The sequence below is a fragment of the Jatropha curcas genome, chromosome 8 (assembly GCF_041381405.1).
Source record: "Jatropha curcas cultivar XTBG-Jc1 chromosome 8, XTBG_Jcur_1.0, whole genome shotgun sequence".
Classification (NCBI taxonomy): domain Eukaryota; kingdom Viridiplantae; phylum Streptophyta; class Magnoliopsida; order Malpighiales; family Euphorbiaceae; genus Jatropha; species Jatropha curcas.
In genome coordinates, this window is record NC_143158.1 from 26988188 (window position 1) to 27013744 (window position 25557).

The 25557-nt window shown below is 33.3% G+C and overlaps 1 protein-coding gene across 2 annotated transcripts; it reads left to right on the plus strand.

The window, feature by feature from the left end:
- Nucleotides 1–16348: 16348 nt before the first annotated feature.
- On the plus strand, nucleotides 16349–24945 carry LOC149494430 (2-oxoglutarate (2OG) and Fe(II)-dependent oxygenase superfamily protein). 2 transcript variants are annotated; one of them, XM_089725270.1, is made up of 15 exons: nucleotides 16349–16683; nucleotides 17040–17117; nucleotides 18072–18121; nucleotides 18233–18286; nucleotides 19149–19201; nucleotides 19779–19851; nucleotides 20095–20156; nucleotides 20289–20357; nucleotides 21141–21246; nucleotides 22123–22193; nucleotides 22489–22589; nucleotides 23135–23230; nucleotides 23771–23838; nucleotides 24226–24271; nucleotides 24382–24598. In XM_089725270.1, exons 1-15 carry the CDS (start codon nucleotides 16498–16500, stop codon nucleotides 24487–24489), a joined length of 1221 nt encoding a protein of 406 aa, XP_089581396.1. In that variant the 5' UTR covers nucleotides 16349–16497; the 3' UTR covers nucleotides 24490–24598. The 2 variants fall into 2 exon arrangements, with proteins under 2 accessions (XP_089581396.1, XP_089581397.1); XM_089725271.1 differs by lacking the exon at nucleotides 24382–24598 and adding an exon at nucleotides 24718–24945 and having other exon boundaries at nucleotides 16352–16683.
- Nucleotides 24946–25557: the final 612 nt, after the last annotated feature.

Below are 25557 nucleotides of genomic sequence, written 5' to 3' on the forward strand. Positions count from 1 at the left end.
TTATCAAGTTTTTGTTTAGTAATTTGTTTTAAAATTTTCATTTGTTGAGGTTATTTTATTATTTATTATAATTATCTTATTTTGTCAAATGTTATGAACTTGAATTTATACGTCTTAATATTATAAACATAAATTATTATCACGAATACTAAATGTTATGGATCTTGGGTCAAGGATAGAAATCAAGATCTAATCAAAATATTGCAAAGGCAATATTTTTTTTTATTGAATATTTAATAATTAAATATTCGCTTGTTTTTTGGGATGCTTTGAAAGGAAGGTACAATTATCAAAAGCTCGTCATGAATTGATGCATTTATCATTGCAAAGCTTACAAAACTGTAAGTTATTTTAATTTTGCAATATCGAGATTATTGTCTTATTGTTATATTATTATTGCTATATTAGCATATATTATCCCTATGGTACAAATTTTGAGAATTAATTGATTTATTTCTTAAATATAATTAAGATATTATTGTTATTATGTTTGGAGCTCATATTAGCTCTTGATCTAAAATTGTTAATGATATTTATACCTCGAATATGCTCACGAAGTAGCAATATCGAGAAAAAAAGTTTTATGATAAACTTTGGATTTAATTCACGTCCTTTTATTATTGAGCTCCTAATTAATATCATGAAGTTTGTCCAATAAGATTTTCTCCATTTTCTAAAGCGCATGGAATCACACATAATATTAGACATGAGAGTCATGAAATCCACCCAACTACATTTGATGCATTCTCTAAAGTGAATGATATTTATACCTCAAATATGCTCCCGAAATAGTAATATCGAGAGAAAAAGTTTTATCATAAACTTTGGATTTAATTCATGTCCTTTTATTATTGAGCTCCTAATTAATATCATGAAGCTTGTCCAATTAGATTTTCTCCATTCCTTGAAGTGCATGGAATGACATATAATATTAAACATGGGAGTAGTAAAATCCACCCAACTAGATTGCATTCTCTGAAGTGAATGCAATAATATATAATATTAGGTGTGAACATGAACAATGAAAAAAAATACTTGTCATTGAGAGTATCAATAAGACCGCAATTGAAGTAATGATCTTAATAATTATGGTGGCCACATAATTAAGAATAGATTTTACCACTAGAAGTGGTACAAATAATGTAGCATATATGGATATATTTGATTATGTACTTATTATACACAAAAATATTGAAAAATAAGTTTGGCTTTGATAATAAAAGAGTATTTAAAAGCTTTGGAAGAATAAATATTACTGCCTAAAGGAATGAATTTTATGCATAATACATCATTCCAAAGATATTCATCAAAATGGATATCATATAGAGATAATGATTAAAATAAGTATGATTATAAACCGTAAGTTTATAAATCTAAGTATTTTATTATTTAGCATGTTCGGTTGGACCATCCCGATCAATAATGATGCGAAAAGGAACATTTAATCTTTATATGAATATTTATTGAAGAACCAAAAGTTTCTTCAACTGTAATAAATTTTTCATTTTTAGTTTGTTTTCAAAGCAAATTAATTATTGAGTAATCATCAAGAGTTCAAATTGAACTGTTTGTATTCCGGAATAGATAAAGATAAACTATTGATCAATTTATTTGGATATATTATGCATACATTCAAAATATTGTTACATTATTATTATTAACTTGCAACCTGAAGTTTACAAAGATTATTATCAACATGTAGCTAGAAGCTTGTATGATTATTTGCATAAATAATTTAATTAAGAATACAATTTTCAAATTATACTATTACAACAATTTATTTTGAAAATAATAGTGAATTTACACATCGGCCTTTAATGATTGTAGCATGTGTTAATTGAAATAATTTAGGGCAACCTGTTGTTGATTTTATTTATGCTCAAAAATGATTTAGTAGAATCATTTATAAATCATTGCAATTAATTGCAAAACAATTATTATGAGAATAAAGCTCCTTATTTTTGTAGAGCAGCATACTATTATATATAGTAGCACATACTCGCATCAGACTAATAAGTTACTATAAGTTATTCCCTTTACAATGGTTTAAGATCAAGAACCAAATATTATTCATCTATGAATTTTTGAATGTGCGGCGTATGTTCTAATTGCTCCACCACAATGCACTAAGATGGATCCTCAAACAATATTGAAAAATATGTTGGGTATGAATTTACATATATCTATCTAGAACTTTCAAAATAAAGAAAGTTATTTATAGTCAAATTTGCTAATTATTATAGATCCTGACATTAGCGAGAGAAAATAAGTAGCTATAAGAATAATTGATCGAAAAAGAATTATCGTTATTATATCTTGATCCTCATATAAGGTAGTGTGAATTTAAAATTTTAAAAGATAATTCATTTGCAAATTAGTTGCCATATATATTTACTGATTCAAAAAGAGATAATTAAATCTCACAAACTAGCTGTAAAATACTCCCATTAGAATTAAAGTTTTTAAAGGACAAACTGTTTATGCTAATGAGTCTAAGGCACGCCTAAAGCGTGGTAGACTGATCGGTTCCAAGCGTGGTAGAACTTGACCATCTTCAATAGTTGCTCCTTTTCCTAGAAAAGGAAAAGGAGCAACTATTGAAGATGGTCAAGTTCTAAAAAAAGTAAATTCTAAAAGAAATCCTAGACATAACTAATAAGTTTTCCGAAGAAACTTAGGTATCTAAAATCAATGAAAATTATAAGATCTCTATAAATTATATCATATCAAGACAAGATGAAACCAATATAAAATAAATGTTGACAATATTTTTTATGATATAGCGCTGAATTTTTTTTTGAAATATTATGAAGATCTTGAGAACTGTCTGTCTATTGAGAATATGGACATAGAATTGATTGGCCAAAATAGAACGACGCGTATGATATTTAATTTACTTGAAAAATAAATTTGAAAATTGAATATGGGCATCAAAAGATGTCAACCCAGTAGAATATAAATATATATTTGGGCGAAATTGAAATAAAGTCATGAAATATAAAGCAAACTTATTGCACATATTTTTTTGCAAAGAACTGACATTGATTATGATGATAAATATCGTCATATGGTGGATACAATTATAATTTGATATTTGATTAGTCTGGCAATTTATGAAAATTCTAAATGCGTCTATGTCACGACCCGTTTCCATGGGCCGGACCGGCACTAGGGCCCAGGTAAGCATAAGGCCCCCGAGGCCCGTAGTAAGCCTGAATCACTAATAACTATTATCTCAATATAATATTTAAAACATTTAGCCTATAATTATAGAAAAATAAACCTTAAGATTCTATTAAATTTCGGCCCAAATTTATCAATTACAACATTTCCACAGTTCGGGCCCAATTAACAATACATCATATTTTTAATATGGGCTCACATAATTACGTCGTCTATGTTAATACACGACTAATTGCACACAAATTCTACAACTGCGGAATTCACTAACAGATGTATACAGATAAGTCTTCAGACATTTATCTACTTAATATATCAACATTAAAATTAAAGAATCTCTTTTTAACAGTGAAGGAGCAGAGTTATAGCTGGGATTTAGAAAATGCTACTTCCTGGAAGATTTAAACAAGAGATGTGAGTTTATTAATGAATAATAATTATTGCACAACACACGCATTCACACAAATGTATGAATATATCAATCTAGTCATCCGACTAGTTATATGCTCACACAGCCAGTCACACAAATGACATATCACCAGCACTCACAATTATTAACATCTTCATATAATCACATCACGTGGAAATTAGTCAGTGGAGTCACCGAACCCCCGATGAGCCGTCCTCCCACATGGCCCATCCTCTCACGTGTGCACCAGGGAGCCGATCCCCCATACTGGCCGACCGGTCTAATCCTCACTTGACCAGCCCTCTCATTGTTTTTCCATTCTCTCTTTTCTTTTTCATACCAACAGGAGGCAACCCGGTGGTCTCCATCCAATCTAGATCATCAAGCGCTCACAACAGGAGGCCACCCTGCGGGCTGCAATCAAATCTAGACTGTCCGGTGCGCAACGACGAGAAGCCAACCCGTGGTTAACGGTAACGGTAACGGTAGGTGCACACGGGGGCGCCGATCTCCCATTTACCCGGCTAACGGTAATGGATCCATATAACAGTAACGATATATAACGGTAACGGTAATCAGGATCCATATAACGGTAACGGTCTCACAAACCCATGGTGACCCACTTCATCCCAATTCCACACAAGCAAAGCACAGCAATATCACAACACAATTAATCAAACATTGCGATTAAATGCAGACATATCGATCAATTACATATTGGACTGCAATGTACAATTAAACATCCATTCTCAAATGCAATTAAATAATTAAATAAATAATATTAACAATAACAGCAACGATAAAATAAATAATAATAATAATAATAAACTATGATAATGACAAGGTAGTTAAAGCACTTTATTTATTATGTATCAAATTGTAGAAATTTATCTAATAAGCTTATTTGTTATGTTATTAATTAAAATTTGTCTAAATTCTGTCAAAATTTCGGCAGCACCTCCCCTAAAAATTGGGCTATCTACCTGCTCAAATATCACAATATTATCATATCTTTATCAATCAGTGCACACAGCCCATCCGTCGGGCAATCAATCAATTTAAAATCCCATCCTCCTTCCAAAAACAACAATATCAACACTCCATCAAAAATTTACAAACTAATTCTAATAATATCCATATAAGATCATTTATTAAGTCATTAGTTAACTAAATTATTAGTTTTACCGTAACTAATTTGTTAAGCAGCTAAAACATATTTTAACAATAACTAATTATAACTACTACCTATTAAAATTCGGTTTTTATATCAATATCAACAATGGCTAGGCCTCCCAAATCTTGATTAATCAAAATTTCGGATCTAACCATTAACCAACTAAAATTTGCCTCACTTTTCTTATGCACAATCGGTTAGTTTTAAACTAATGATTATCTAATTAACTAATTCTAATTTAGTTTCCCCCTCAATTCACCTATTTATAACAATAACCATGTAATTTATTTAAAAATGTTCAAAATTAATTTGTAACTACATTATATCAGTTAATTAATTTCATAGCAAGGATTATATTTGATTTCAACTTAATCAATTAATAGTTTTAAATTTGGAGTTTAAAACAAAATTTAGGAAATAGGTATTAGGGCGTACCGTTTGAGAATCGGACCTCAATTCCATGATCAACGCGAAGTGGAGATCATTCTGCCTCTTGGGGCCTCGCCGGAGTGTCGCCGGCCGGTCACCGGACCGCCGTCGCCAGCCGCCGTGCACGGTGGCCGGAAAATTTAAACCGCCCAGAAAATTGCAAGGTCACCACCATCCGACTCCAATTTTCGCGAGGAGTCCAAATCTGCTATCAGTTTGTTGAGCCGGTGGCTCGTTTGGCAGGAACAAGCCCGACAGACCCTTCCTCGCCGCCGACCATGGTGTTTTCAATTTCTTCCACCAAAACCATCGTTTCTTGGATGGAAATCGTTCACACAAGGCGGAGGAATCGATCGGAGCTCACCTGGTGGCCATCAACTGCCTGGATCAAGCTTGATCAACGGAAATCCAAACTGGGAGCTGTCGGAGTGACAGTCCCGTTTCGCGCCGATGGGGGACTCTTTCCGTGTGAAGGGAGGCCAGAATCGTGGTCGTTAAGGCTTTAGGAGGCAGTCGCCACCCACCCTGGTCGTGCAGTGATCGGAGAACGTGGAGGGAGAGGGGAGGGATCGCGCGACTGGAGAAGAAGAAGGAAAGAAAGGAAAAGAAAAAAAAGAAAGAAAAGAGAAGGCTAACGCTTCTAGACCATTCCGGTTCGATTCGAACCGGTTCGGTCTAATTTAATGATTTGGCTCGGTTCTTGCCCAGTTTGCAGGTTTTTCACTTGGTTTTCGGATTATTCGTGTGGTTTTCTAAAAATCAATCTGAGTTTCGGGTCCGGTTCAATTTATTTTAATTATATAATTAGGTTTCATAACATTTCCTCCATTAACTAAATAAAAAAAATAAAAATATAGTTAGTAATCATATTTGATTTTTAGGATAATTGGTTTATATATATACATAATAGATTAATTGCTGGACTTTCATATTATTACTCAAAAATTTAATTGTTCTCGATTCAAAATTTCGACATTATATTTGGGCTTGGGCCTAATTTGCAAAACTTGAACTCAAATTAAAATTGTTCACTGTTTACGGCCCATACCGTCAAAAATTCAAATTTTTGATTTAATAAAAATTCAAAAGTTTCGAAAATAAAAATTCAGGGTGTTTCAATCTCCCCCCCTTAAGACAATTCGTCCTCGAATTGAAATCTAGTAGGAGAGAGTAAGAATGAACACACAGAGAATTTCAAAGCTATCAGAAATTACTTCCAACACCAAGGGCACAGCTCGAGAGTAGATAATATGAACCTAGGAAAGAAAAGGGTCAAGTATTCTAATTGTAATTCTCTCGCCAACCATCTTATTTAGTGCCACCTAGCTAACACTCACAAGAGTTTGAGTTTATTACCTAAATCTCCAATCACTATCTTTAGACAGCTACTGAAATCTTTAGAAAATCTTTCTTTGAATAATATTTGACAATAAAACCAGGTTTAACAGGAAAGTACATGTCATATATCATAGATTTTTCTTAAAATTATGTAACTTCATTTGAAAATTTAAATTTTATTAGACATTCGTCTGTGGAGGCCAAACATAATTTATAGAGGCAAACAATTGTAATTATACTTTACTTACAATCATAAGAATTAACTCATTCAATTCACATGTGTTATTTAATAAAACCCTTATTAATCAAAACTTTGAAAACTGGTTGCTTTACTTCAAAACTTTAGGCAAAATCGTCTGTAACTTCTGCTATCTATTATATCACAGGCCGCTTCGAAATAACTGTTTTTGTTTCTCATCTATGCAAATTCGATTGTCCCTATAATATCTTTACTATGGATTAGTTCATGTGTTATACAGCTCCTAAATCACTGCATCCCTTAGCTATCTCAATCCTATAAAAATTTTCACTCCTTCCACTTAACCATCAATTTCTCTTTCCAACGCTTATTCCTTATGTCGCCTTGATACTCATCACGAAAATTTAACTGCCATAATAATATCTCTTAGTAATTCGCACTTCCGTTCACAACCTAAATCTCATTTGATAACCTTCCATTCTACTGATGTTGCCTATTAATTTGTTAAGGATAAGAGAGTATTCTTATTAATTATTTTGTCTACTAATCATCATTAATCGCGATCTATCTAATCACCAATAATTCAACTTAGTATTTATTACCTATCTTAAATATTCACCTTTATCTAATACCTATCAACACAGATTTTTCAATTAAATTTCGTTAATTCCCAACCTAATACTACCTTACCATCCAAATATTACATTAAGTTGATCTCAATAACTCCTCATTGTCCAATTTATATTTACTATTAACTTCTCACTTCCTGTTCATAGCCTAAATTAGAATTTACAACCTACAGTTCTAATATTTTAATTAGAACCTTATTTAAACAAAAGTTCAATTCTCTATGTGGAATTATTAACTCAAGATTCGCATCTACTTATCACTACCTTACGTCAATTCCATATTCAACTTACCTATTTTATTTATCTTTAGTCAATCAATCTTTCCCTTATTCAAGTCTAGTAAGGTATTTATAAATTCTTCAAACTTTTATCTACCACTTACTCCTCATATATATTACAACTCGTTATATATATCATTTCTATACCATTAAATCATTCAAATCCATTCCTAATGTTATGTCTTCCATGTATTACATTAAACAACCCTATACTCCACATCTACTCGCCACTTAACTTCTATACCAAAATCGGCTACCCAACATTTTCAGCGTTCATGTTCTCAACTTGACTACTAACTGTTTACTTACTTATTATTATCACCACCAGTCTTATTCTTCTTTTTCCAATCTTCTTTCAGAATTTTTTTTTTTTTTTTATCCTTGTAATCATTTCATTTTATGATCTAATCCAATTGGCCCCGTGATATAAATAGACAGCTTTCAAAAATACTTTTCTATATAAATAATCAATTTCAAATTATTTATCATAACACAATTTGAATTCAAAATTAAAATGGGGTTTTAAATTTAAAATGTCAGGTAAATAAAATGAAAACAAAAATAAAAGGTTTATATTTTTGAATAACTCTAAAGAAATTCAGTAGCTGTGTTGAAAACTAGACACAAATTTCTAATTACCTCAAAGTTATTATTTGTTTATGAATCTACCATACCAATGAAAATCCTATTTATTCTCTACACTATCCTACTCACTGACAAGAATAGAGTTCACATGAAAAGTAGTGTACTGGGTGATCAGGCCAATCCACTACCATCAGGTATTACTCTATTCCCTAGCTTAAGGGTTGATACCATTCTAGCCCCTATAGGTACTGCGATGGATTTGTCTTATTGTCTACTGCTTTCACTTCAAACCTTGAATTACTTCTTCTATAGTCTATTGATCTACACAATAGGTGTGGATTTTCCCACCTCATAGGGTCTAGTGCGTCCACCATCCCTAGAGAGGAAAATCACAACTTTCCTTCCTTATGTTGGTTACGGCCGATCCCAACATAAAGAAATTTCCTATACTCCGCAGTTGTGTCCTAGAACCCCAACCTAAGCTCTGATACCAACTTTGTCACGACCCGTTTCCATGGGCCGGACCGGCACTAGGGCCCAGGTAAGCATAAGGCCCCCGAGGCCCGTAGTAAGCCTGAATCACTAATAACTATTATCTCAATATAATATTTAAAACATTCAGCCTATAATTATAGAAAAATAAACCTTAAGATTCTATTAAATTTCGGCCCAAATTTATCAATTACAACATTTCCACAGTTCGGGCCCAATTAACAATACATCATATTTTTAATATGGGCTCACATAATTACGTCGTCTATGTTAATACACGACTAATTGCACACAAATTCTACAACTGCGGAATTCACTAACAGATGTATACAGATAAGTCTTCAGACATTTATCTACTTAATATATCAACATTAAAATTAAAGAATCTCTTTTTAACAGTGAAGGAGCAGAGTTATAGCTGGGATTTAGAAAATGCTACTTCCTGGAAGATTTAAACAAGAGATGTGAGTTTATTAATGAATAATAATTATTGCACAACACACGCATTCACACAAATGTATGAATATATCAATCTAGTCATCCGACTAGTTATATGCTCACACAGCCAGTCACACAAATGGCATATCACCAGCACTCACAATTATTAACATCTTCATATAATCACATCACGTGGAAATTAGTCAGTGGAGTCACCGAACCCCCGATGAGCCGTCCTCCCACATGGCCCATCCTCTCACGTGTGCACCAGGGAGCCGATCCCCCATACTGGCCGACCGGTCTAATCCTCACTTGACCAGCCCTCTCATTGTTTTTCCATTCTCTCTTTTCTTTTTCATACCAACAGGAGGCAACCCGGTGGTCTCCATCCAATCTAGATCATCAAGCGCTCACAACAGGAGGCCACCCTGCGGGCTGCAATCAAATCTAGACTGTCCGGTGCGCAACGACGAGAAGCCAACCCGTGGTTAACGGTAACGGTAACGGTAGGTGCACACGGGGGCGCCGATCTCCCATTTACCCGGCTAACGGTAATGGATCCATATAACAGTAACGGTATATAACGGTAACGGTAATCAGGATCCATATAACGGTAACGGTCTCACAAACCCATGGTGACCCACTTCATCCCAATTCCACACAAGCAAAGCACAGCAATATCACAACACAATTAATCAAACATTGCGATTAAATGCAGACATATCGATCAATTACATATTGGACTGCAATGTACAATTAAACATCCATTCTCAAATGCAATTAAATAATTAAATAAATAATATTAACAATAACAGCAACGATAAAATAAATAATAATAATAATAATAAACTATTTGAGAATCGGACCTCAATTCCATGATCAACGCGAAGTGGAGATCATTCTGCCTCTTGGGGCCTCGCCGGAGTGTCGCCGGCCGGTCACCGGACCGCCGTCGCCAGCCGCCGTGCACGGTGGCCGGAAAATTTAAACCGCCCAGAAAATTGCAAGGTCACCACCATCCGACTCCAATTTTCGCGAGGAGTCCAAATCTGCTATCAGTTTGTTGAGCCGGTGGCTCGTTTGGCAGGAACAAGCCCGACAGACCCTTCCTCGCCGCCGACCATGGTGTTTTCAATTTCTTCCACCAAAACCATCGTTTCTTGGATGGAAATCGTTCACACAAGGCGGAGGAATCGATCGGAGCTCACCTGGTGGCCATCAACTGCCTGGATCAAGCTTGATCAACGGAAATCCAAACTGGGAGCTGTCGGAGTGACAGTCCCGTTTCGCGCCGATGGGGGACTCTTTCCGCGTGAAGGGAGGCCAGAATCGTGGTCGTTAAGGCTTTAGGAGGCAGTCGCCACCCACCCTGGTCGTGCAGTGATCGGAGAACGTGGAGGGAGAGGGGAGGGATCGCGCGACTGGAGAAGAAGAAGGAAAGAAAGGAAAAGAAAAAAAAGAAAGAAAAGAAAGAAGGCTAACGCTTCTAGACCATTCCGGTTCGATTCGAACCGGTTCGGTCTAATTTAATGATTTGGCTCGGTTCTTGCCCAGTTTGCAGGTTTTTCACTTGGTTTTCAGATTATTCGTGTGGTTTTCTAAAAATCAATCTGAGTTTCGGGTCCGGTTCAATTTATTTTAATTATATAATTAGGTTTCATAACATTTCCTCCATTAACTAAATAAAAAAAATAAAAATATAGTTAGTAATCATATTTGATTTTTAGGATAATTGGTTTATATATATACATAATAGATTAATTGCTGGACTTTCATATTATTACTCAAAAATTTAATTGTTCTCGATTCAAAATTTCGACATTATATTTGGGCTTGGGCCTAATTTGCAAAACTTGAACTCAAATTAAAATTGTTCACTGTTTACGGCCCATACCGTCAAAAATTCAAATTTTTGATTTAATAAAAATTCAAAAGTTTCGAAAATAAAAATTCAGGGTGTTTCAGTCTAATGAATTAATGGTTGCCTATCTATATGCTAATTTGAAGTAGATATCTATACGAAAATTCTTGAAGGATTTTAATTACTTGAAGCATATAGTTTGAAACACCCCGTAATTTTATTTTCAAAACTATCGAATTTTTATTAAATCAAAAATCTTGATTTTCAACTATTTGGGCTATAAACACCAAACAATCTTAACTTGAGTCCAAAATTTTGCGAGTTGGGCCCAAGCCCAAGTATATTGTTGGAATTTTCGATTTGAGAACAGTTAAATCGGGTCAAACCATTGATTTGGACCAAACCGGTTCAAATCGAACCGGAATGGCCCAGAAGTTTCTAGACCCGCCTCTCTTCTTTTTTTTCTTTTCTTCTCCCCCTCTTCTTCTGCGCGCGACCTCACCTGGCCCTCTCCTCTCGTTTTTCGATCACCAGAGACCAGTGCCACGCCTTGCCGTCGCCTCCACGCCACAGCGGATTCCGGCCTCCCCTCTCATCTCTCTTTCGTCTCTAGCGTGCGCAGAAGGTGCAGGAGAGCCGCGACATCCTTCGATCGGAAAATCGCGTCGAGCCTCCTCCTGCTTGATTTGTCGGCGGCGTCGATTCTTCTCTTGTCGATGAAGAAGCTTCGGTCTCTTCTTCACTCTCTCCATCCTGTTCCGGCCGGCGCATCAAACCCAAGAGCTGCTCGCAATAGGTACAGTCGCGCTATCTGCTTTCGTTTTCAATTTCCAATGAGTTGGGTAAATTATTTTCAACCCTTTTCAATACATTTCATGAATTTTGATCCTGAATTGGAGAGTTGATATAGAAATGGAACTTCTCAGCTACTGTTATTGAGATTAACTAAGAAATTTTGATACAAAAAAAAATTATAATAAATAAAAATAATAATAATATATAAATGGAAGCTATAAATTGAATTTACATATAGAATAGCTAGATTATTGAATCTATTATGAATTTTCTGTAAGGAAACGATGATTCGTTAGTACGATAGTAGGTATTTTTGGTCGTTGGTTGAATTCTTGGTATGTTGTGAAGGAAACCTTGATTGTACCATTTCAATTGAACTATAAACTGAAATGGCGAAAGAATTGAGAAACCTGAAATGGCAGCATGCCATTTTAACTAATTAGCTTGAACAATTATTGCGGTATAATGCAAACAAAGTTATAAATTAAGTTCTTGGTGGGAAATGGGTTAAGTAGCATATGATGTATGAGTTTAATCAATAACTCAAGGGTTCTTTGATATAATGGCAGCTTCTAGTTAGAGAAAATCATGGATTTTTGCTTGAACCAAGTTTATATTGTTGGAATAAATGTGCTCTTCATAACTTGTTGTGGATGCAGAGGTTCTAATGACTAAATTTGATGAGAATTGATAAACTTTTGGTAGTGGCAGCATCTATTTTCAATAATTCATATAGATTATTGCTTGATATGGAATATTTGAAGTACTAGATCTAATTCTTTTTAAGAATTAGTCAGTTGGTATATTTTAAGTTGTAAATTGGATTTCTTAGTTGAGGTATTCATTAAATTATAGTTTAATTGAAGCATTTGTTCTTAGTGGCTAATTTAAAATTTAATAAAGGTATAAATATGTGGTTATTATCTTTAAGCAAGAATGAAGAAATGAAAGTTTGATAAAGAGTACTATAATAGTTAGATACTACGAAACTATCAAATGAAAGTAATTGAAATTAACTTAATGATATAAGTTTTGTTCGATTATATATGTTTTAAAGCTTTCATTTGTTTGGTAATTAGCTATAGAAGCTAGTTATAATTATATGAAGTAAAGATTGATTGCTATTATCATTGGGACATGATTGTTATTTTGGAAGGAGGATGGGATTTTAAATTGATTGATTGCCCGACGGATGGGCTGTATGTATTGATTGATAAATATATAATAATATTGTGATATTTAAACAGGTGGATAGTCCAATTTTTAGGGGAGGTGCTGTCGAAATTTTAATAGAAATTAGACTAAATTTTAATTAACAACATAATTAATAAGTTTATTTAGATTAGTTCTATAATTTGGTACATAATAAATATAGTGCTCTGATTATTTATTATCTTTATTATTCATTTAATTATTTACATATTTATTTATTTATCTTCATTATTATTATTAATATTGTTATTTATTTTATTATTATTGTTTATTGTTACTACTATTTATTTATTTATTTATTTATTTGCATTGATTTTGGATGTTTAATTGTACATTACATTACGATGTCTAATTGATTAATTTGTCTGCATTCGATTGCAATGTTTGATTAATTGTGTTGTGATATTTTTGTGCTTTGCTTGTGTGGAATTGGGATGAAGTGGGTCACCATGGGTTTGTGAGACTGTTTCTGTTATACGGATCCTGATTCTGATTTCTGTTATATTCTGATTCTGTTATATGGATCCCGATTCTGTTTCTGTTAGCCGGGTAAATGGGAGATCGGCGCCCCAGTGTGCACCTATTATTACCGTTACCATTAACCACGGGTTGGCTTCTCGTCGTTGCGCACCGGACAGTCTAGATTTGATTGCAGCCCGCAGGGTGGCCTCCTGTTGTGAGCGCTTGATGATCTAGATTGGATGGAGACCACCGGGTTGCCTCCTGTTGGTATGAAAAAGAAATGAGAGGATAGAAAAACAATGAGAGGGCTGGTCAAGTGAGGATTAGACTGGTCGGCCAGTATGGGGGATCGGCTCCCTGGTGCACATGTGAGAGGATGAGCCATGTGAGAGGACGGCTCATCGGGGGTTCGGTGACTCCACTGACTAATTTCCACGTGATGTGATTATTTGAAGGTGATATTGTTTGTGAGTGCTGGTGACATGCCATTTGTGTGACTGGCTGCGTGAGCATATAACTAGTCGAATGACTAGATTGATATATATTTACATATTTATGTGAATGTGTGCGTTGTGCAATAATAGTTACTCCTTAGAAAGCTCACATATCTTGTCTAATTTTTCAGGAAGTAAGTTTCTCTTTAATTCGGTTAAGCTATGTTCCTTCGTCGCAGAGTTAGAAAGAAAATTTTCCTAGACCAATAAATATTTTGCTATGTATCTAGATGTATAAAAATCTATGTATATCTATTAGTTAGTGACTCCGCAGTTGTAGAATTTGTATACAATTAGTCGTGTATTAACATAGACAATATAATTATGTGAACCCATATTAAAAATGTGGTGTATTGTTAATTGGGCTCAAATTGTGGAATGTTGTAGCTGATAAATTTGGGCCGAGATTTAATGAAATCTTGAGATTTATTTTCCTATAAACATGGGCTGAATGTTTAATATTATATCGAGATAGTAAATTTTTAGTGTTTCAGGCTTACTACGGGCCTCGGAGGCCTTAAGCTTACCTGGACCCTAGTGCCGGTCGGGCCCACGGAAACGGGTCGTGACATAGTTAAATTCTCAAAAAATTTATTCAATCAAATTATATAGACCTTTATATAAATTATTAGATAATGATATCCATGGAATACTGAAAAATGCTTGAAGCAAGCAAATCAAGACCCCGAGAAATATATTTAAGATTTCTATATGAATTAAAGAAAACTCAATACATATGGTATAATTGTCTTAATGATATTTATGGCTAAAAAAATATTATATTATATTATAATTATTTTTATAATATTTTATTATTGAAAGTATATTTTGATATTTACTTTATATACTATCATGACTAACGTGATCTCTTGATTAATAAATATCTGTTGAAAGGATATTTTAATAATATTGTTATATATTCATGAATTTTTATAGAAATTTTTGAATATGAATTTGTCATTATTTGATTTATGAACATTATTGAACTCCTGAAGAGCTTCCAAATATTATAAATTCCGTAAGAAAAGAGTTTGAGATGAAAGATATTAGAAATATAAAGTTTTGTTTAGGCCTGAAGATCGAGCATCTCATAAATGAAAATTTTTCAATAAATCCTCGTATATTATTAAGTTATTCAATGATTATATACATAATAGTAAGGTCATTTGATGAGAAGATGACAATTTTTCATTTTGAGAAAATTATGAAGAACTCTTGTTTTGAAATAACATATCTTAGTGTAATAAAAGCCTTAATGTATCTTACTACTCATACTTGACTTGATTTTTATAAATTTTATTAACAAGATATAGTTCTTCCTGGATATGAAGAAATTAAATGGAGTCAAACATATATTTTGACATCTCCATGACACGATATATATGAGTTATATTATAACTAACATGTCAAAATCATTTTTGATTGGCTATGAAAATGCAGGTTACTTGACTAATCGACATTATATTATATCATAAACAAGCCATTCAATCACATGTGGAGATACAATTATTTTATGGCATTCAAGAAATGAAATATTACTGTCATTTCTTTTAACCATGAAGAAATTTTAGCAACTTATGAAAAAAGACAAGAATGTGTTTGTTCAAAGTATGTGCACTCTACTTTTCAAAGAGAAATTCCTACAATATTACATGGAGAATTGTGATATTAAAGTTCAATCACTCAAATGATGACATTATTGATTTGCTCATCAAATATTTTCTACTACAAGTTTTCTACTACAGTGTTTCTATCATAAGTTTTGAAGAATTTTTGTACAAAAATTGAAATGCATAAACCCAAAGATCTCAAGATTTATCTTCATTAGGGGAGTAAATACGCATTGTACTATTTTTCCTTTAATCAAGATTTTTTCCCATTTGATTTTCATGGTAAAGGTTCGTAATGAGATAGTATTTTAATCGTATTTAAGAAAAAAGTAATGTATTTTTTTTCTTTTACTAAATTTTTTTTCCCACCGAATTTTTTTTTCTAAGTAAGATTTTTAACGAGGCATGTTTTTTGAAGAATGGACATCCAATGGAAAGCGTTATGAAATAAATGGATGTCCTATATGAGCTAGAAGTCTATAGTCTTAATTATTATGAACTCTATCTTCCTGATTTGTAAATGACTTTTATTAGACTTCCACTTACGTAACTATATATATATGCGGCTTCTCATTAATAAAGGCATTCTCGTATTTCTCTCATATTTTGCTCTCTATTCATTTTCTCTTGTTTTATATTATTTTATAATAAATTTATTATATTTAATTAGAAAATCTTTATTAGTAAAAAAAAAAAAATTTGGACCTATCAATTTTGGATTTATTTATTAAAAGGTCAAACATAGCAAAAAGACAGTTCAGTCCCGTGTCAGGGCGGGTTACTGACTGTGCGTCTGCGTCCTAGACAAGAAGAACCCGATACTGCAAAAATAAATTTCAATGAAGCGAAAGCAGACAAGGATTATGCTATTTCCTTCTACGCTTGTGATTCACTCGAACACTTTTGCTCTCAATGCCAATGCTTTATAAAACCCAAAGCCGCAGCCAATTCTTCTGCAATTCATCCTGTAAACCATCTCCTTCACCGTCCAATCAGATTTCTTCCCGCCGGAGGATTACGTGTCAGACGATGTCTTGCTCGTCTCAAACTGCTTTCCCTACTCTAAAGATTGTTACAATACCTTTTTCCGACCTCAAGGTGAGTTTTAGAGTTTTTATCTCTCTGATTCTGTTTGGTTGCCGAGAAAAGTAAGGAAAGCGAAAGGAAAAAAGAATTGTATAGTGGTTCTGCCTGTCTCCTTCATGTCCTTGCTTTTGTTTAGTTAATAGCAGATAGACTTTGTAGTTGAGTTGACTCGTTTTGATCGTCTGGGTTTATATCGTATATTACTATGTTTCATGAAAACAGATAGTCAATCATTGGCGTTGATTTTGTGTTATTTAGGTTTTTTTTAAACTTGAACTTGTTGAATTTTATTTATTGTTTGTGCATTGAGTATGCATTTTTCTTTTTTTCTAATTTTGAATCTTTTGTTGTTGAAACTGATGGAACAGGACAAAAACGTAGACTTGTCAACAAAAATTGAGGAAGGTTTTGGACCGAATGGACTGGGGATTCTATCAGTTAAAGATGTAAGTTTTCGTTTTTTCTTTATTTTGTCAAATGGTTTGTATTCAATATGATGTGAAACACTATGGTGCTCATGCTTTTCGTAACTTTGTTTTCCTTAGTTGAATTGCATCAAGATGTAGAGGTAGAGGTACCCGTGGACGAAGCCATATTTCCTGAAATAAAAAATTTCTCTATTTAAATGATTTGGCTTCAGATATATGTAAATGTGGGATCATATGGCTCACATGAAAAAATGTTTAGATTCAAGCAATGCTAAAAACTGGTTAAGGGATAAGTCCTGAATGAAACAACCTCGATGTTGTCTTTATGCATTAGTTTCTTGTTCCAAATACAATAGACGAGTTAATACAATGGATAGTTTTTTGTTCTATAGACATTCTTGGGTAAGACTGACAAGAAGTCTTTTAACGCAAATATCTTAAGAGGCACCCCAAATGCATTGCAAGTTGCATTATTTTATGAGAACGTACATTTTAATATGACTGCTTATCAACTACGAATTTGCTAATGAACGTGAATTATGTCAAAGAAAATTGAGATGGTTGAGATTAACAAGGATGGTTTTTCATTACTTGCATATGTGCACTATGCACCATTGCTAATGCATGGCCTGAATTAGATGAAACTGATGAAGGGTGTTATAATAAATTAAGGTCCTTTGTGAAGCATTTGAGAAACTTTAGTAGCATATGGTCATATACTTTTTTGGGAAGCTTGGTTCCCATTTCTATGTTCAAGTCTAGTAAATTGGTGCATGCATTGTGCTCAGTACGAAAATGTGTTTCCCACATTATGATTGTGCAGAAAAAAACAACATTGACATTAAGGGCAAATTCTCATGAGGAGAGAAAAAAAAGACAATAATGAAACGGCATCAACCTGCATTGCAGTGGTTATTTCCCTGAATGCATAAATGCTTGTTCGTTTTTTGAATTTGATATTTATTGTAACAGGTGCCTGAGTTTTCTTCATTGCGTCAAAATCTTCTGCAGCTTTCGCCAAGGTATAGGCTGCAAAATGGATTTCAATTTCACCATGTTGGATATAAACATTTAAAAAGAGAACCAATCAAGTCTATTCTATTTCTTACAAATCTATGCTTCTCTTTTGTCAGATTAGCCAGCCTTCCTGAAGAGAAGAAGAAGCAGCTTGAAGATCCAAATAGCAGGTAATTTTTTTAATCAATTAAATTCAGCTACTTCGACATTGTACTAAATATGCATCCTAAAGGAGTAATGCCAAAATACCCACGTACTGATATAGAATATATTCTTTGTAAAATAAGTTTTTTTTTGTTCATTTCCTTTTTAAGTAAATTTTTTACCTAAAAAATCTTAAACGTATTTCTACAAATTTTTAGTTCTTAAATATTGTAATAATTCAAAATATTAAGTCAGCAATCATTTTTCATTTTTTGCGCGTAAAATATAATTTATGTTAGCATGTTGGTGCTTTGGCACACACTTCCTCTATATTGGCTGTAATTGACAATAATGTTAAATTAATGCAGAAAAGAAAATGGGTTAATGTTGATACTTGGATCAAAATTTTGTATTTTATTGTCTCTGAATCTCTGTCCCATTTTAAATACATTCAACCCTTGCTTTTCTGATCTTAATTTAGTCATTATTTTCACTTCAACTTCCACCTATTAGAAGAAAAAGAGTTTACTTTCATGTTTAAATGTGCTTATACACACACACAGTGTGAGTATGGAATTTTGCTATATGACCTATATTTTTTGTACCATAGGAAGTCTTTACCAGTTTTTCGTTGTCAGTAGCACATTCTTTTTTTAAATTCTTTGTGTATATGTCGATTCAAGTACGGCCTTCTTATACTCAGAATGGTTGTCAAACAAAAAAATTGTGTACTTCTCTCCCTTTTGTAGATCATATTTTGGGTAAACACAACATGTTTGCACTTCAATTGCAATACCATCTCTTACTTTTTGAAGCCAGTTAATTGGTCATTATGCTTACTGCACTCACAAGTAACTCAACTGTTGGTTTGCTACTACATATATGTAGGTACAACTTTGGATGGAGCCATGGAAAAGAGAAACTTGAATCTGGGAAGCCTGGTAATGATTCATAATGAATTTATGAATTATATGATTGGTCTGCCACAACTATCATTATGTGATAATTAGGATATGGGGCTACAATCTTGTTCTTAATCTTATTTTTGCTCAGCTCTATATTGGAAGATTGTGCAGGTCATGACAAGAATGTGGCTAAAATATGCAAACTTGAAAATGCAATGTTATGGGATGATTGTTTCTGTGTTTCTGCTTAGAATATTGTTTTTCCAAAAATGCAGTTTCTGTTCACAAAAGGCTTTATGGTGACTGTCCTGCCTGATGGGACTCTTACAACCTTTTTGACATTGACAGCATACTGAAGATAGTGCACAAGCTGCACAACTTGATAAAACATAGCTACAGTTTACATGACTGATCCCATTGGAACTTCAAACAGACATCTTTTTTTTGTTGGGTTGCCTTAATTTGTGCAATGCATTTAGTGGTGCATAATTATGCATAGTCATCAGTTTTAATTTGGTAGCAACTTAACTGCATTGAAATGAAACAAAGCAAGTTGATCAAGTGAAAGAAGGTGGATGTTTTATTTTCATAATTCTTTCCTGGTGTTCTGCAGATTTATTCAAAGGTTCCTTTTATGCAAATCCAGTGCTAGATGTGCCTACGACTGATCCCAATCTAATAGAACGGTAAAGTGGGAAAGGATACAACTTGTTTATATTGCTGAACCAAACACTTGTGATGACTAACTGAAGTGGGTCATAAATGTAACTGATATCTAATTTGTACGTTGGTTTTGACAGAACATCTGAATTGGCTGAGGAAACTTTTTTGTTATGTTTTGAAGAATATATTTACTCAAATACAGATGCTATCTACGACAATCTAATTGTGTTCATTTGCATAGTTGATAATGATGCTCTATCTTATAGGTATCCTCATTACTGTGGATCAAACATATGGCCTGATAAGGTTTTGCCAGAACTAGAAATTGGTATGTTTGGAGTCATAATTTAAATTAATTGCTTGTTTGTTGAAAAATTGAAGTATTATGCATGATGATGGTTGCCTTTCAAAATTTTAGTCTCACTTATCTAATTGCTGAATCGAACTTGTTTACGTGTAGCTTTTAAATCACTTGGAAAGCTGATCCTTGATGTTGGATTGATGGTAGCTTATCACTGCGATCAATATGGTAATTTCTTCAGAATTCAATATTTGGTTTGCATGAAAATAATTATGATGTTCATACCTTCTATTTTCTAGTTCTCAGTTTCCACGATTATTATTGGAACAACTGATTATTAGAATAAAAATCTTTAGCCTTGAGGAACAAAATCCACCACTTTGAGGACCTATCTAAACATTTCTCAAGAAATGAAATTGAAGTGGCAACATCCATAAAATTCCATTGCATTTGCAGTGGTTCCATTGTGGTAACAGATAATTTTTTTTTGTTGGTGGATCATGCATTTGGGGTTTGCCAAACTAAGGAAAGAGCCATTTATTTCTTGGGTTAATATATATGGATCTTTGTATATATAAGGATTTCACTGGATTTAGAAATATTTTTCATTGATGGTTTTCTGGTTGAGATTAGAGTTCATAGTATTGCTTTTACATGGTTTAAATTGATACATGATTCATATTTCACCTATGAAAAAGTTTCCATGTGAATAAATATTATATGGCTGGTGGAGTATGCGATTGTGCTCCAGTCTCTGGTCTCTGGATAGTCCATCCAGGGACTTGTGGTCTTATACTTGTCTTTGAAACAAGGTTTGTCTTCAGCTACTTGACAAGAATTTAAGACTGAGGCATCTAGCCCATGCTACTGATCAGATTGCCTACTGTATGTGTGCCTTCTTGCTTGTCCCCCCCATAAAACACTGCTGTTTTCTGTTTATTGCAATTATGTTTTTCTTATATATACATTTTGTTTTTGACTCTCATTTCCTTTTCAAATTTTGATTTGCAGTGTCCAAGGGGATCAAAATGAATGAAGATGAAAGCCTTGAACAACTACTTCTTCGCTCTAGGTGTCATAAAGGCAGGTTGCTTTATTATTTGCCAACAGAAGAGAGGTACCTTGCTGAACAATTGTCTCATTAAGTTCTCTAATTGCTGAACAATTTTACTGCTTGTAAAAGATCAAATTCCTTTTTTTTTTTTTTTTTTTTGTCATCATGATCCTTCTTGATATATCTTAATCTGTTATGCACAGCTGCATTGAAACATGGTTGTTCTTGTGTCCTCCATCCTTGATTTTGTTGCATGCATGTTACAATTCATGAAATGGAAGATGTGCCATGCTATATCTGAAAGAAGTCTTACTCCAGCAGTAATATTTCAGGCAATCAGAAATTCTTATCTTGGATCCCAGAACTGGAATATATGCTTGTGTGCATACCCATTTAGATAAGATTGAAGTTAGATGTCAGATTCTCAATCAGCTATAGTTTTACATTGAATCACTAGACATTAATAATGGTTATTTCTATCTCCCTCAACTCGTTAGTGCAGCGAGGCATTTTTTTTAATTGCTTTGAATTTTAAGGAATTATGGTGGTTTTTAATTAAGCTTGAATTTGGAGATGTCACGACAGGACTCTATTAAAGTCTTTTATTTTTACTGATTTGATGAGAGACAATTGTGTTTTGTTGAATTGGGATTCACTACACCGTATTATCAGGCAGTTGCTCTTTGATGCAAGCTTCTTTATTATAACTTATAGTCATATTTCCAGCAATGGTTTTTGAAGCTTGGAGCTCTTACCCTCTCGCAGAAACTTTTTTGTTTCAACTCTAGATTGCACTTCATCAATTAGATAACTTTGTTTTATGCATTCTGACAAATTTACTTGAAATAGTCTAGGTACCTTAGTTTATGTATTTGAAATGATGGAGTGACTTGTCTAGGTTTCTGGAAGTGATTATTTAATAAGTAGAACCATTTTCAGTGATTCTATCCAAAATGGCGACTCTGTATCATCTTGGTGTGGGTGGCATACAGATCACAGTTCACTAACAGGTAGTCAATTTTTTGAATCTCTCTTTTTTATTGCTCTTACTAGCCAAGTGACCAATTGATGTTATTTCCATTTATGCATTTTGCATAACAAATAGTTTATTTTTGTATGGTATGCCATGTTTGTGTTTGCCAAAAATTTTTCTGCACCTTGTTCTCTTGTTGATTTTAAAATATGTCCATTGTTTCTTTTATTGATGGATAAACTGGTAGATGGATTGAAATATACATTTCTTGAAATACATAGATTATAACTGTCACTATTGTTTTCTGATTTCCATTTTAATTCAATATGTAGGTCTGACCTGTGCCATGTTTAAGAGAGATGGTGTAGAAATACCTTGCCCTGATAGTGCTGCTGGTCTTTATATTAAAACACGAACCGATCAAATTGTGAAAGTATACTTTCTTGACATTAAAAATCTCACTAATACAAAAATGCTATTTATGATGATGAAAAATTAATAAATTGCATGTTTCAAAATGTCCCTAGCATATTGCTTATCTTTTAGGAGCAATTTCACTGCATGTGTTGCTTTTTTTAAATCATACTTTTTTTTTTTGGGTGAATTCATTATACAAATTTTAAGAGATAAAATGTTGATTGTTCCTGAAGTATCAGCATTCATTCAAAGAACAGGACATTGTAAAAGACAAACAAATATTAGGAGGGACATTGGAGCATTGAGTTTAACTTAAAATTCTTGAGGATATGTCTTCTAAATCATGGAAAGGTTGCAACAAAAATAGTTTTGTGTGAGAAAATTTGCTTCCAGAACATGGTCCTTTAAAATAAGCATGAGAATTACAAGTTGCTAGTCCAAGATCGCTTGTCATATTAAATTGCCTTGCTGATACTGTTTCAAAGTTGTTCATGTTTAGATTTTCTTTTTCAAAAGTAAATTCTGAATGATAAGTAAACATCTGTATTTCTCACGCATTAGGTTGTCTTTGGAGAAGATGAAATAGCATACCAAGTTGGTGAAACCACTGAAATACTTTCAAGAGGTTTTCTTTGTGCAACACCTCACTGTGTTCGGGTATTGTCTATAATTTGATCTCATAAAATTTGGGGCTCACTTGTATTTCTATTTTGTTTAAATGTTATTTCTGATCAACATCATATGTTTATATGGTCAAAATTGCTCTTTTATTTATTTTTTATTTTTATTTTTTTTGTCTTTATCCATGCATTGCCGTAATCAAGGTAACGGAATTGTCCATTGTAACCATTCAGAAAGCATCCTCTTGGTATTAGTGCCTTTGAGGGTGATTATTTTTTTGTTTCACCATCTTGTTACTGTAGGATTGGAGTTATCCTCGACTAATTAATGAGGATTATTGACAAATTGAACAATAGATTATTATCAGTCACTTATTTTGTTTTCATGTTGAAATGGTAGTCATTTTCTTTCGTATCTCAATCTTGAACTAGAGCTCAAATTTTTCTTCAGTCTTAAGTCAGAGCACCTAAATTAAGATAGATGCTTCTACATCAAGCCAAAGGTGCACTGTGCCTAATTGGCGCAAATATTTCATTTATCTCCTTAATCTTTCATACCTTAATGTTTGTTTCACAGGCACCTAAAGGAAAGGAGGCTTCTGGTGTTGACCGATCAACTTTTGCACTTTTTATGCAACCTGATTGGTATGTTAGTGAATCACAAAAGGAAAAGTTTGTTGACATGACTTTGCTTGTACTTTTAATGATAGCAATATGAAAGAACTATGCTTAATATTGACTATCAGTCAGTTGCATTAGTACCTGGAGGCTGCTGATGAAGCTACTCACAGTACTTCTAGCCTTGGCCCTTTGTAGCCGTGCTTGAGTGTGTTCCTTTTAACTTAGTTTATCCACTTTTTATTTTTATTCTTTTTATTTTTAACGGATTAACAATGATGGAATTTGAAACCAAGATCCATGGTGATTCATCATTGTCCCATGATTATTTTAGCATTAGTATTTGCATGATATGAACTTTTAATTTTCTATGAATACACATGTTTTGTGTGTTAATGGTTTTCCCAATTGCAGGGATGAAAAGCTCAACTTCCCTGAGGAGATGCATATTCACAAAGAGGTACGTAATCTGCGTGGCTCATGAATTACCAATCTGAATATTTACAGAACGTGAAATGTGAAAATCATATATGAGATCACATAGGATGAGTAATAGCTTAAAAATGACAGGAATATATGCTGGAGAATTCCATTCTTGTCCTTGAGGAGGGGATTTTTTTTAAAACAACTAGCAAAAAGGTAAAAAATAAAAAAAAGCTCAAGAAAGTATGGAATTAGTCAAAGCATGAATGCTAACAAAGTTAGGCGCTGTCTGTGTCGCTTTCCTGAGTTCATAGAAATAGAAGTTATATTCCTACACGACAGTAGCTTCTTTCCCAATTGTTAAAATATTCTTGCCAATAATTTCCTTACTATATTACATGTTAAGCTTCTAGTAGCGTACTCGTCAAAGCATAATAGAATATGAGAATGACCTTTTAAAATTTTGGTTGGTGTTGTTTTCAGCTGATGCTGGCAAATTGTTCTCTCACATTCGGAGAATACTCTGATAAGTTGTTGGACAAGTATTACCACATGAAAATGTAAAGGTAGCGTTTATATAGAACAGTGCTTGCTTATTGAATAAATTCCCTTCCTGATTAGAATTTGATGCCTGGGAATCACTAACAACTTATCTATTGTGAACTTTTCGTTTGCATATAATTGATACGGCTTGCTTTCGGTTTCTTTTTCTGACGAGCTGTTAGTTTTTTTTAAGTAATTTAATGGTTAATTAAGGTGTTGGGCGCTATTTTTTAATTCATTGAAAATCCAGTAGGCTAAAATAGCGATGCGGGTTACACAACAGGGGATAGTCGTTCCTTTGGCTTACCAAATTAATGGATTTGAACTCAAAGCATCTCACTTCTCATATAAGCGAGAAGATCAACTAGACCACCACCTGATTGACAAGTATTTAGCTTGGTTTGGTTGAATGCAAACTCTAAAATTTCGTTTAATGAAAATCTATAGAATTGAGATGAGATTTTAAAATAATAGAATTGAAGTTATGGTAAAATATATTAATTTTTAATTATGGTTTTTTCTTTATTTAAAGTAAATAATCTGGTGAAATTATGGGACGTGACCTAAATTTCACCCATATTGGTAGGTTATCGGGTCAAATATAAATAAATAAACAGTATATAATGGAATTAGAATGAAATTTTGTTTTGTATTTTATTAAGATAATGTGTACTGGTCTCAGTCGTCGAAAAGAAAAGATGGCATGTTATCTCTCATCCACGTCATTAGGGATAAGGTGGGTCCGCGGCTGATGCTGTTTTCTGGATATTGGCTGTTGAG